Below are 13,022 nucleotides of genomic sequence, written 5' to 3'. Positions count from 1 at the left end.
CACCTCTTGAGCCAGCTAGGAAATAGAAATACCAAGAATAAGAAATGATGATGCCCTGGCCTAGGGAAGTGATGGTGGGAGAGCTGAGGTGTGGACACATTTGAGAGCTGTTCAGGGGCAGGATCAGCAGAATTTAGTGACTTTGGGTTGGTTACGGGCTAAGGGAAATGAATAGTCTAAGTTGGTGCTGGGAGCAACTTTCTGCCTGGGGGTGGCATTCACTGCAGAAGAATATCCAGGAGAAGGCATGGGTTCATGACTTCGAAAGAGATCTATAGGGCTGCCATTGGGCAGGACAGGTTTTGTTGAGGGCCTCCACTCCCTCTGCTTCCTTTTATCTTAAGCTCTTTGTGTCAGTTTCCTCAATATGCAAAGAGCTGGACAACTGGCCCCTTCATCATGCAGGATGGCTGTGAGGATGAGGTGAGAGAACGGATAGCCAGTGTCTGGGCCACAGAAAGCCTCGCACAAATATTATTCTCCACCTTCCTTCCTCCTGCCAACTCTGGGTCTGTGATTCTACAGATGCTACTCATCCTGACCCGTGAGTATATCAACACCTCTAGGGATGGGCTGAGAGACAAAGGATAAAATGAAGAGGCTGGAGGAGGTAACATCTCGTAGGTGGTGGTGGTTTATTTGATAAGTCGTGTCTAACTCTTTGCCCATGGACAGTAGCCTACTGTTTCCAGGCAAGAATGCTAGAGTGGGTTGCCATTTCCTTCTCCAGGGGATCTTCTTGACTCAGGGACGAAACCCGTGTATCCTGCATTGGCAGACGGATTCTTTACCATCTGAGCCACCAAGGAAGCCCCAATATCTAGGAGGGGTGCTGACGATTGGTAGATTGGTCTGAAGTTAAGAGGGCAGGTGCACAGTTGGAGATAGGAGACTGGTATCCAAGACAGCAAGTGGAAAAATGTCCTGAAGAAATTCCCCTGTTTTCATAGTTCTGACTGGTAACCACTCTGCCTTCTAGCATTTGGTGTATTTAGAAATGCATCAGGTGCCCTTTGCCATAGTCCAGGCTTCATAATGTGTACTCACACCTCAGATTTCCAGATGATGTCCTTCTGGGTTCCTGAAAATCTTGACACCAGTTTTGCAACTTTCTACATCATTCAGCTCTGTGGCTCTAAAACAGAACTGGCCCTAAGAACTGGCATTCTCATCTACAGCCAGATTGAGGCCTGCTTCATCTTGATCCTCTGTCTGCTGGAGGGTGACTGGCTTGCAGTGGGGTAGGAGCCAGAATGGGAACATTGGGGACAACTAACTGTAGAGAAAATCTGGCCAAAGAGGAGAAGGGACCCTTAATATTATGGAGACTGGTGTTTGGCACCCAGCAAAATTCTTTCTCTGTCTTGTATTTAATTCCATATGGTTCCTGTTAGAGAATATCCATGCTTATAACCCTTTATTACATTCAGATTTTACTTTTGTTAAATCTCATTGCTACAAATATCACGTTTGTTTTAAGATTATACTGGGATGCGTTACTCTGCAGCATTATTTTAATTTTGTGGCAGTCTCACCAAACAGCTGCCTCTGGAGCCACCTGCTGACACAGTTTAGAATTCTGAGCACTTAACGTGACTAAGGAAAGAGCATTCCAGGCTAGTATGAGAAAGGGACAATCTAGACTCTGAGCTGTTGATCCCTTTTACTTGCTGTACCAGAATAAAATCCATACCGACATTTCTTTTCCTTCCCAACCCAAACACCCATCCCTCTCACCCATTTTGAAAGAAGATGTTGCATTTTCTTTGATATCTGTTTCAATAAAATGGTCCTCTGCCTTGGAAATTTATGGTTTTTGGTTTCCGATATCTTTGGCGCTCTGTGCCAGCTCATACATATTCCTTAAACTGAGTCTGTATTCCATTAGAATCCATCTTGGAGGTGCTGAGTCATGGGCATTTGGAGCAGGGATTATTTCAGTAGAAATTCTTGGCACATATTCTCAGGCCAAATAATGCAGGGAGAAGAGGGAGGAGAGATGATGGGGGGAAAAAAAAGAGCCAAAGATCTGCTCAAAGCACTGGAAAGCCCACCACTAAAAATAAGTAATCCTCAGACCTGGGAAGATGCCCATCATACCCAAGTCACTGTGGCTGAGGTTTGATCTCTTAGTTAAGAGTCACAAATCTTGTATGTGAGGCAAAGAACTTGCTGATTAGGACATCATGCTGCTTCTCATGACATGGGCTTGCCCCATCTGCCAATCAGGGATTCCATCTTATAAACCACCTTCTGTTTTAAATAACCCTGCAAAGGATAAAACCTGACAATGTACATATGAGCTGCTCTGCTCATATTATCAGATCAGCAAAATACCATATATCCTGGGTGGCTTAAACAACAGAAATTTACTTCTTTATGGTTCTGAAAGTTGAAAGTCTGAGATCAGGGTGCCAATATGTGCCCTCACATGGAATGGAGAGAGAGGATGTGTGATGAGGGGAGAGGGGAATATCAATCTTTGGTGTCTTTTCTTATAAAGGCATTAATCCCATCATGAGGGTCCCATTCTTACGACCTCATCTAGACCCAATTACTTCCCAAAGGCCCCACCTCCTAATACCATCACATTGGATGTTTAGGGTTTCAACATATGAGTTGGTAGGGAGGGGCACAATTCACACCATAGCAAGTACCAAGTTTATCTCTCAGTCACATGAGTATTCCTGGGCTGTGGAAAAGAGCAGAGAGGAGTTTCTTCCTCTGGTGGTTGTGGTGGTGGTGATGGTGATAGTGGCAGAGAATCAGCAGTGGTGGGGCACTTTTCACCGTCTGAGGCGATTGGAAGGGTGCAGGGAAGAAGGACTGGATTGGTTCCTGTTGTATAACAAGAATTTGTCTGGTCTTTGTCCCTGGGTCCTGGAAGTGAGGGGCTTCCCAGGTGGCTCAGTGGTGAAGAATCCACCTACCAATGAAAGAGACTTGGGAGACATGGGTTCAGTTCCTGGGTTGGGAAGGTACCCTGGAGAAGGAAATGGCAACCCACTTCAATATTCTTGCCTGGGAAATCCCATGGAGAGAGGAGCCTGGCGGGCTACCATCCATGGGGTTGCAGAGTCAGACATGACTGAGCACACGCACACACACAGGCTTGTGAAAGACAGGACTTACTAGAGTTGTTGGAGGACAGTGAGGAGAGTGCAGTGCCCCCTCAAAAGAGTGTTTCTAGAAGAAAGCAGTGTCAAAACTCCTGAAAGGGGACTTGGGAACCAAAAAATACTAATGTGCTAAGAACGCAGAGGTCATTGATGATCTTAGTGATTTATTGTTTTTCACTACAGGAGAAATGAGTTAAAAGACGAGTTGGAAATGATAAAATGGAAACGTCAGGCGTTAAAAAATAAGAAAGAAAAACTGAAGGACTATTTGGGGATGGTGGTGGGAGAGTCAGGAGTTTAGTTGATAGTGTAAGGATCCCATGAAGGTAGAAAGGAAAGTGACCGGTACTGGAGGGCTCCTTTAAAATGCGAAGGACCAATCCGATGTTGTAATTGGAGGGAAGGAAGAGATGGTTGCAGTGCAGACTTAGATTGATGCGGGGAGATGAAGGGATTGATTTCTAGTTTCTCTGTAATGAAAGAGGAGAGTCTGTTTCACCAAATATTATTCATAACGTTGCCTCTATAAAACATATAAAATAACAACGTAAACTAGTTGTTTTATATGTGGATGGATGCCTTCGCGCCCTGTTTCACAGATGGCTTAAATATATACCTCCCAGTTCACAGCGGTGGGAAACAGAGTCGGCGCTTAACAAATACTCGCTTCATTTTAATTCCAGTGATGATGAGAAATCTGATGATGCCCCGATGGCAAGGAAAAGTATCAGCTCCATCTGGTCCCCTGTTATAAGGTACCTGATAAATGTGAGGGATGAGAATCAGAGTCGGCAAACGTGTCCACAAAGAAGAGGAATACCACCGGCACACTCCTTCTTGTCCGGGAGCCTAAGGGTTAAGATCAACGAGAGCCAGCCACCACTGTTTTCTAGAGAGGCTCCATCAAGCCCACTGTGGGAGAAGAGGGAACTTCCTGTTTCTGACTTCCGGGTTTGAGAGGTTAGGACCTTAGGTTGGTGGGGTCAGAAGTAGAGTGGGCTCCTAATTCCGGGCCTGCTGGTTGTGCGGGGCGCCTTGTATGTAGCCCCCAGAACAGTGAGTTCCTTCTCGGGGAGAGGGACGGAGCCGAGGGTTTCGGGCAGGAGGAGCGGAAGCTGCGTCGCCCAGGCTGCAATGTTCATCCTGCAAAGGACTGCCGCTGCTGTGAAGGGCGAAGGCCCAGCATCTCCAGCAGCTCGGGCCACCGCGCCTCCCTCCCCTGAGACGTCCCTGAAAGGACCGTGTCGAGTGGAGACGATCTGTTCCCCTGGGACTCACCCGCAGTGTACCCGACCTGTGCTCCCAGCCGACGCTTTTTAAAGCTAAGCTTCAGAAATTGCATTTTCTTTGGGAGTCAAGCCGAAGCACTGCCCCGTGCCTAATCACCTTTTTGCTCTAGGCAGTAAAAACAGCCTTTCTCTGCGGCGTGACATCTTAGGGACAGCCTTTTAATACCAACTGTGGCCTTAAGTTTGCTACCGTTTTGCTGAGCTAGTGTTCCTGAGGGCTCCTCTGTTACCAAAATTAATAAGTTTCTTAGCAGGGAAAATGGTAGCACGGGTATCTTAGGTAGACTAATGCTTCTTTTGTGAGGACTGCGATAGAAGTATGTAACTCCGATGGTAAAACATACTATTCCATTTGAACAACTTTTTTTTTCATTCAGGTGTGTGCTTTTTTTCCCTACACAAACATTGGACATACTTGTAATTTAGACAAGTTTCATATATATATAGAAGGTGCTTAGAGAATACCAGCTTCTTTTGATATAAGGTCTAGGGATATAAATTGGTTTTCTAAAAATGCAGTCAATATAGGAATTCCCTGGCAGGCCAGTGATTAGGGCTTGGCACTCTCATTGCAGGGCCTGGGGTTCAATCCCTGTTTGGAGAACTAAGATCCCTCGAAGGTTTGTGGTGCAGGCATTAGGGGAGGTGCTGGTGATGGAAGTCAATATATTACAAAATAAAAGGCCTGATCATTTGCTGGTTGGAATTATGCCCAGTTTCTGCTTTCTTCTCTAGTTGTTTACTATAATAGACAAGAGTATTAAATTCACTGTCCAACGAATTTGGGACTGAATCCTGCTCTACCATGTTCCGGTTGTGTGACCTTGGGAAAGTTTCTTAATGTCTCTTTTGTTCACCTATAACATGCTGGTACCTGTTTATACAAGGCTTTCCTGAGGGCTCAGTGGTAAAGAATCCACTTGCTAATGGAGGAGATGCGGGTTCTATCGCTGGGTTGGGAAGATCCCCTATAGAAGGAAATGGCAACCCACTCCAGTATTCTTGCTTGGGAAATTCCATGGGCAGAGGAGACTGGTGGGCTACAGTCCATGGGGTTGCAAAAGAGTTGGACATGACTTAGGAAAAACAACAGCAATATTTTTATACACTTCAGGGAGCTCTTGAAAGAATTACATGAGAAACATTATGTGTAAGGTATCTGGTTCACTGCATGACATAATAGGCAGTAACAGATTGAAAAGTATAAGTCTTTTATTTTCTATGTGTGTGCCTTCTTTTAAACTCTCATTTTTCTTGAATTGTGCTATTTTTTAATAATCCTGAAATGGATGCCGAGTCCATATATAATTGCCTTCCAGTCCCTCAAGTAGGTCAGGGGTTGTAATTGGGTCCAGAAGATAAAGCTTAGGCTGAAAGGGATTTTGTGATTATGATAGTAAGAGATAAGGAAGAGGTCCCTTGTTAGCCTCCCTTTTATATTTAGAGATTATTGGCTGTAATTATTTTAGCTCTACTTTGTCTTAATTTATTGTTACTAGTCAAGTAAATCCTAACTTTTGTTTAAAATTAACTTCAAAGGTTTCATCCTTCTGTCAAGGATCCACTTATTCTTTGTAAATGAAACAGTTTCTCTTTAGCTGCTTTTTATACCTGCATATCAATTCGTAAAGTCTTACTATTGATGCCTTTTCCAAAAAACTACTTCAGTTTTTCAACCACAAGTGTTTCTGAGTTCCAAGTGGACAGTATTAATATTTATTCTATTTTTAAACCTTGATCATCAGACTTTATTGCAAAGGTTTAATTTTTAAATTATTTCCCTGGGAAAGGTAAATTGGATTAATGCTTAATCCTAAATAACTTGAATCTGAGGTTAGATTATCTGAAAGGATTTTCAAAAGCCCATGTTTCTTATGTTCAGTATGGTCTGCAGAATATTAAGTGCTTAACAGCCGTTGTGTTGCAATGGTTGGAAGGAAGGAAGGAGAAATGTTAACAAATGCCTTTAAACATAACTTGTTTCCTTCTACAGGATTTCTGATCCCTAATCTGACTGATCATTGTGATGGAACAAGAGCAAAAACTATTGGTCTCAGATTCTAATGGCCTCACAAAGAAGGAGAGTTTGAAAAACACTATTACAGGTGAGACATCAAGAAGATCTGAATCCTTTAGGAATTTGTTTTAAGACATGCTGTAGAATGTATAGAAAAATCAGGGCATTAGAATGAGACAGACTTTGATTTCCCTGGTCTGTCACAAGCTATGAAAACTCTTTTAGCCTCAGTTTTCTCATCTTTAAGAAAAGTGAATGATAATATCTGTCTTGCATATTTTTTAAGATACTGATACACTATATGCAAAACTACCATTCTTAATAAGTAGTGGGTATCATTGCTATTTCTTTGTTTGCTCAGATTTTAAATAATTTTTTTGTCTAATTTTTACCTCAGATAGTGTTCTATTCACTTTCTCTCTTTAAAGTCTTCTAGAATAAAATTCAGTGAACTTATTTTTATTAATATTTTGATATCCACCATGGCAATTGGTGAGAACTGACCAGACACTTCATTACTGTTGTTATAAATACGAAAAATTCACCTGCTTCTGATGAACACATTGAATAAAAGAAGTAAAACTAGCTGTAAACACTTTTTTCTCCCCCCAACTAATAATTGTTTAATATTCTTCTGGAAACACTTTAAAAATCTAAAACATTTTACAAGGTTTGAGTTTGTTATTCCCTGTCTTCCCCTGTAATTCAGAATTTCAGGGTATTTGTTTATTCCTGCAGGAGATGAAAGTAAGAATAATTTGAAAACTGTTCAGTTCAGTAACTCCAAGGCAGATAAAGAGAGAGCCTCAAAATGGTCTAGAAGTGATGGCCCAGAAAATTATAAGGATGAAGACACAAAAGAAATACTGTTGACAGGGTCCCAAGGAGGTAAAACTGAACGTGATGATTCCTATGAGAATGATAGCAACTTGGGGAGTCAGAGAAATTGTACAGAAAAAGAGGAGGAACAACCCAATCACTGGGGATGGAGCCCAGGAGACCATACCGGGCCTGCTGGCCAGCAGAACCCATCCTTTGGGGACAAACCCTACAAATGTTCTGAATGTTGGAAAAGCTTCAGTAATAGTTCTCATCTTCGAATTCACCAGAGGACCCACTCAGGAGAAAAACCTTACAGATGTTCTGAGTGTGGAAAGTGCTTCAGTAACAGCTCTCACTTGATTCAGCACCTGAGAACACACACAGGCGAGAAGCCCTACCAATGTGGTGAATGTGGGAAAAGCTTCAGCAACACTTCCCATCTTATTATCCATGAAAGAACTCACACGGGAGAGAAACCCTATAAATGTCCTGAGTGTGCGAAGAGTTTCAGCAGCAGCTCTCACCTTATTCAGCATCACCGATCGCATACAGGTGAAAAACCATATGAATGTCCGCTTTGTGGGAAATGCTTCAGCCATAGTTATGTGCTTGTAGAACATCAGAGGACCCACACTGGAGAAAAACCTTATAAGTGCCCCGACTGTGGGAAGAGTTTTAGTCAGAGCTCTAGTTTGATTCGTCACCAGCGGACACACACTGGTGAGAAACCCTATAAATGTCCTGAATGTGGAAAAGGCTTTGGTTGTAATTCTACTCTAATCAAGCATCAGAGAATACATACAGGAGAAAAACCCTATCAGTGTATAGAATGTGGGAAGAATTTCAGTCGAAGTTCGAACCTGGTTACACATCAGAAAATGCACACAGATGACAAAACCTATCAAAGTTCTGAGTATGAAGAAAGTTTGAGTCAGAACTATAGCCTGATAGAAGAATGCAGAATCCAGCCAGGAGAGAAGCCATATAAATGTTGTGAATGTGGAAAGAGTTTTGGCCTCAGCTCTCATCTCATAAGACATCAGAGAACGCATACAGGAGAAAAACCTTACAGATGTTCTGAGTGTTGGAAAACTTTTAGTCAGAGTTCCACCCTGGTGATTCACCAAAGGACACACACAGGAGAGAAACCTTATAAATGTCCTGACTGTGGTGAGTGCTTCAGTCAGAGCTTTAACCTTATCAGGCACCGGAGGACCCACATGGGAGAAAAACCTTACAAATGTACTGACTGTGAGAAATGCTTCAGCCGAAGTGCCTATCTCAGTCAGCATCGGAAAATTCACGTAGGAAAATCTTTTGAGTCTCCTGAAGTGGAAGATTTTCCTCATGAATGGACTTGGAAAAACTATTCTGGGGAAATAGCACTCATCCCTTCATTTTCAGTCCCAAGTTCATCTCCCTCCTGAGTCCTAAAGTCTGTTTCTTTTTATCAAAAATTACAATTAAGATGTTCTCAGATCACACTGTTGTAAAATTTGTTTGGTTTGTTTGCCAAAACATGTGGGAAAAGTCAACTTCCCAGCTTAAAGGTTGGGAAGACCCAGATTATCAGGTCACCAGATTTGCCCAGTGAGAGATACTGCCAGTGATGGAGAGAAAGAAGAATATTTTTTATTTAAGGTAAGACAGTAATAGTTTCAAAGGAAAACATGGAGAGAAATCCTGGGAGACTAAAGATGAGATTGTCATTGAATCTTATTTCCTGTTGCCTGACTGGGTGGTGACAGATCATTGCTGTCCTATGGGTTTGCCCAGAGAGAGATTTTTTTTGAACAGATAATGTGATCTCCTGGCTGTTTTGTTGAGTCTTAAGGAAGAGAAGACTAATTTTTTTTCAAATATGTTATTTGCTGAAAATTAGCTTTTAGAACTGCATTGTTCGGTGCAACAGCCACTAGCCATATGTGGATAGTTAAGTTTAAATTGATTAAGATGAAATTTAAAATTGAGTTCTTTAGTCATGTAAACCCCTTGCTGAATGCTCAGTAGCCACTGGGGGCTACTGTTTTAAATATCACAAAAAATTCTTTTGAGATCATCATTCTTGATGGTTCTTGTAGGAAATGTGCTCTGGGGATTCTGTTCTCCAAGAGGAATTACAATATAGTCTAGGAGTAGATAGAGTTTTGAAGGCACTAGGTCTAACGGTTTACTGTTTTGATGATTGTATGTTTTAGATTCAACCATCTCAGTTATCTAGAGATATGATCCCATTGTCTTGGCCAAAGTCAGATTAAGAGGTAGGATTCATAATTCTGTTTTGAATTTTTCTGTCAAGTGGTCCTTTTCCCTCAGTTTTCCTATTATATAATTCTTCATCAGATCAAAGTCACTGGGTTCTTTTTCTATTAATTAACTCATTGAGTCTGAGCCAGTGTCCAGGGACAGTTTGCCGCCGGGGCCCCAGATTCCTAAGTTCCAGTCTCGGCAGTTTGCTTTTGCCTCTTGACGTACATGGTGTGTGGATCTGGTAACCAAGACACTATTCTCCCTGTTCATTTGTTCAGTGGGAATGGTGTGTTGTAAAGGATTAAGATATTTCCTCTGTCCCCACCTCCATTTTTTCCTGCCACTGTAAAAAGGTAGATGTGTATAGGAAGGTCAGGACTTGCCCAGGATTTCATCTCTTGTTTTTTTGTGAGTCAAAAATATATTTTTTGAAGAATAAGTAGAAGTGTATATTAGGAATGTGGAGCCAGAAGGGGCCAGTTACAGCTGGGGCAGAGGGCTCTCTGTGGCTGGTGGGTAGCAGAAGTCCATGGGGATTTTCTTCCGTGACTGTGATGCACCTGGTACTGGCAAGGCAACTGTGTCTTTTTATATTGTTTGGGATTTAAAAATGAATCAAAGCTGATAGTTAATGGTATTCAAGAAGTCTTTGGGGGTGATTTTCTGCTTTTAGAAAGGGGGAAAACATTTTGAGCATCTTTGGCTTTAGTGTGACCTCTGACTCAAGCATCCTGTTACCTTTATATGTTAGGCAGTGTTACCCCAGTTATCTTAAACTGTGGTATCTGAGGATAAGTGTTTACAGTATTCTTTTTCTTTTTTAATTTATTTGTTTTTTAATTGAAGGATAATTGGTTTACAGAATTTTGTTATTGTCTGTCAAACCTCAAAATGAATCAGCCATAGGTATACATACAGTATTCTTTATCGCAGACAACTGAGAGTTTGATGTTTGATGAGAGTCTGATTAATGATCAATTGCAAAGAAGTAGCTGTTGGGGTGGTTCACAATCGTGGAGCCCATTATGTGTGGCAAGTAACCACTCTGAACCTGGTTCCTCATCTGTAAAAAAGAGATAATGTCTACATTGCACGGTTTTGGTAAGTGTTAAATGAATGTTTGCAAAGCAGCTAGCACAGTGCTTAAAATATGGGTCTAAATAAATGGTAATTAGTTATTATTAATTGAAACAAATTGAAAAATATCCTCCATACATTTTCAGAAGCAACAGTACAGTCCCAAACTTTCCTGCTTGTGGATTCTTTATGATCAACCTCAGGAACCCCAAGGAATAAGGTATTATAAAAGCACAAGATTAATGTGTTTTAAGTCTGCAGACTGTTGAAAGCACTTTGATTTGATTTGGCTTATTGAATTTTGTTGTTGTTCATGAAACAAAGGACTAAGTTTAAATCAAGAAAGAACAAAACAGCAAGTTCAGTTTTAGTTAATTTGCATCTGAAGATTAACAACTCTGTAACTTGTGTCCTATTACTGTCCCACACTGTGTTTTACGACTGCCCACAATTATACAAAACCTGCTTCACAAACCTTGATACCTGTAGAGGCATATATGTTCACATTTTAGATGGATTTAGATGGGCTTCATTAGTAATTTGGCAAGAATCTCTTTGAGTTGAAAATTCAGAAAACCGAAGAGAGATTTGTCACTTAACAATGGAGAATTTAATGTAGTCAGATGTAATCCTATTTAATACCTTTGCCTCACTTTAATGAGTCAGCAAATAGGTTCTTTGTTTAGCTCCCCCAAAAGTAAATATTCTCTGTATTTTCTGTTTTTCTTGCCAGCACAAAGGATTCAGCACCTGAATAAATAAAGCATTCTTATTAACAAGTGATGTTTCATAGTTTCTTTTTAATTAAAGAGAAGACTACTTCCTGTATTCATTTTTTCCTACTCAAAGTAGGGGCTTAGGTATTTTAGCCCTACAGTGGGATGGGGAAGGTCATGTTGATGCTTATATTCAGAGATGTAGCAGGGAGCTCGCTCCCCGGTTGCTTTACAGCCTACCAGAAATATGCAGGTGTAAATCTCTGTTATAGTACCTGAGAGAAAAGTTTGCTTTCATTGTTCTAAGCCATTCAAGTTTAATCTACCAGATGGTCTTCTCCTTGTTGCTGTAGAAGTTTCCTTACTGATGATGAGAAAGAGAGGATTATAGTCTATGTGACAATTGCTCCTATACATTAATCCCCACCTTTGCCAGTAATCATTGTAATGACAAACTCATTGCTTTGTATTCTGTATTTGAGTTTGTGTAATTCCTTTCAAGCAGCATAATCATTTGTTCAACAAAAATTTACCCGATACCTAATATGTGTTTATCAGAGGTCATATAGCAGTGGGAAGCAGAGGTAAGGATGGACTAATAGAAGGAAAATGTACAGCCTTTTGGATAACTCCTTTCTCCTTGGCAGTTCTTTATGCTTATTATGTTGACCCATCATCAGATTTAATAATTGGATAGTCTGATGACCTTGAGATAACTATAGATCAAAGTGGGTTAGATTTGCTCTGAAAATACAAGCTTGGTGAAGTTTGACACAATACTTGTTTTGCATGTAGTAGTGCTTATTACTGAGTAGTTGTCATGTGCTTTTATGTTTTATGCTAATGTCCTAGAGTATGTCCTTCCAGGATACATGTTTCTACTGGACTGAATTCCTTGAATCAGAAGGATTTCATTTTTGTAATCCTAAAGCCTGACACAAAACCTGGCATGTGAAGTGTTTATTGATTGGTTTTGGTTGAGGGATAAAGCTCAACCAAACCTTTACCAATGGATAAAGTCTACTGAGTTAGGCTGTACGTGCTCAGCATGCCCCCCGTCCCTTTAACACCATTGCTTATCCAGTCCACAGAAGCTGGGCTGGCTTGGAAATGAAAGTGACTGCCTTGGGAGGCTGGGTCTGTCATGACGCTAACCCTAGAGGACCCTAAAATGTCCCAATCATTCAGAATCCTGTAAGACCTTGGGCTTCTGTTTCATACTGTCTAGGAGAGGTTTACAGAGAAGGCGATGGCACCCCACTCTAGTACTCTTGCCTGGAAAATCCTATGGACGGAGGAGCCTGGTAGGCTGCAGTCCATGGGGTTGTGAAGAGTCAGACACGACTGAGCGACTTCACTTTCACTTTTCACTTTCATGCATTGGAGAAGGAAATGGCAACCCACTCCAGTGATATTGCCTGGAGAATCCCAGGGACGGGGGAGCCTGGTGGGCTGCCATCTGTGGGGTCGCACAGAGTTGGACATGACTGAAGTGACTTAGCAGGAGAGGTTTAAAGTTTGTTTCAGCTTCATGTTTCAGTTACTTACTATCTTTGTACTATCTTTACCTGTAAGACATGGTAAGCAGTGAATGAGGTGAGGTACATGGCATATCACGAATGTTAAGGACATGTTTTCCTTCCCTGATCACCCTTAATTGCTCATAATTCTGCCAGGTATAGGCTCTGATCATGGAAATGTTTAATCATTTCTTGGATTGACTGTTTCTCGT

At 41.4% G+C, this 13,022-nt stretch overlaps 1 protein-coding gene across 3 annotated transcripts; it reads left to right on the top strand.

The window, feature by feature from the left end:
- Positions 1–4,051: 4,051 nt before the first annotated feature.
- Positions 4,052–11,353, top strand: ZNF572 (zinc finger protein 572). Of its 3 annotated transcripts, none has more exons than XR_003514414.1 (3): positions 4,052–6,513; positions 7,164–8,888; positions 10,721–11,353. XR_003514414.1 is itself a non-coding variant. In XM_027560869.1 (3 exons), exons 2-3 carry the CDS (start codon positions 6,435–6,437, stop codon positions 8,672–8,674), a joined length of 1,590 nt encoding a protein of 529 aa, XP_027416670.1. In that variant the 5' UTR covers positions 4,052–4,440; positions 6,402–6,434; the 3' UTR covers positions 8,675–11,353. The 3 variants fall into 3 exon arrangements, 2 of the variants coding, with proteins under 2 accessions (XP_027416670.1, XP_027416669.1); XM_027560869.1 differs by having other exon boundaries at positions 4,052–4,440; positions 6,402–6,513; positions 7,164–11,353; XM_027560868.1 differs by having other exon boundaries at positions 4,052–4,785; positions 6,402–6,513; positions 7,164–11,353.
- The last annotated feature ends 1,669 nt before the right edge of the window (positions 11,354–13,022 follow it).

This window comes from Bos indicus x Bos taurus, chromosome 14 (genome assembly GCF_003369695.1).
Source record: "Bos indicus x Bos taurus breed Angus x Brahman F1 hybrid chromosome 14, Bos_hybrid_MaternalHap_v2.0, whole genome shotgun sequence".
In the NCBI taxonomy this organism is placed as follows: Eukaryota; Metazoa; Chordata; class Mammalia; order Artiodactyla; family Bovidae; genus Bos; species Bos indicus x Bos taurus.
Note: the sequence above shows the minus strand (reverse complement) of the source record. Positions and strands in the feature narration are given on the sequence as shown.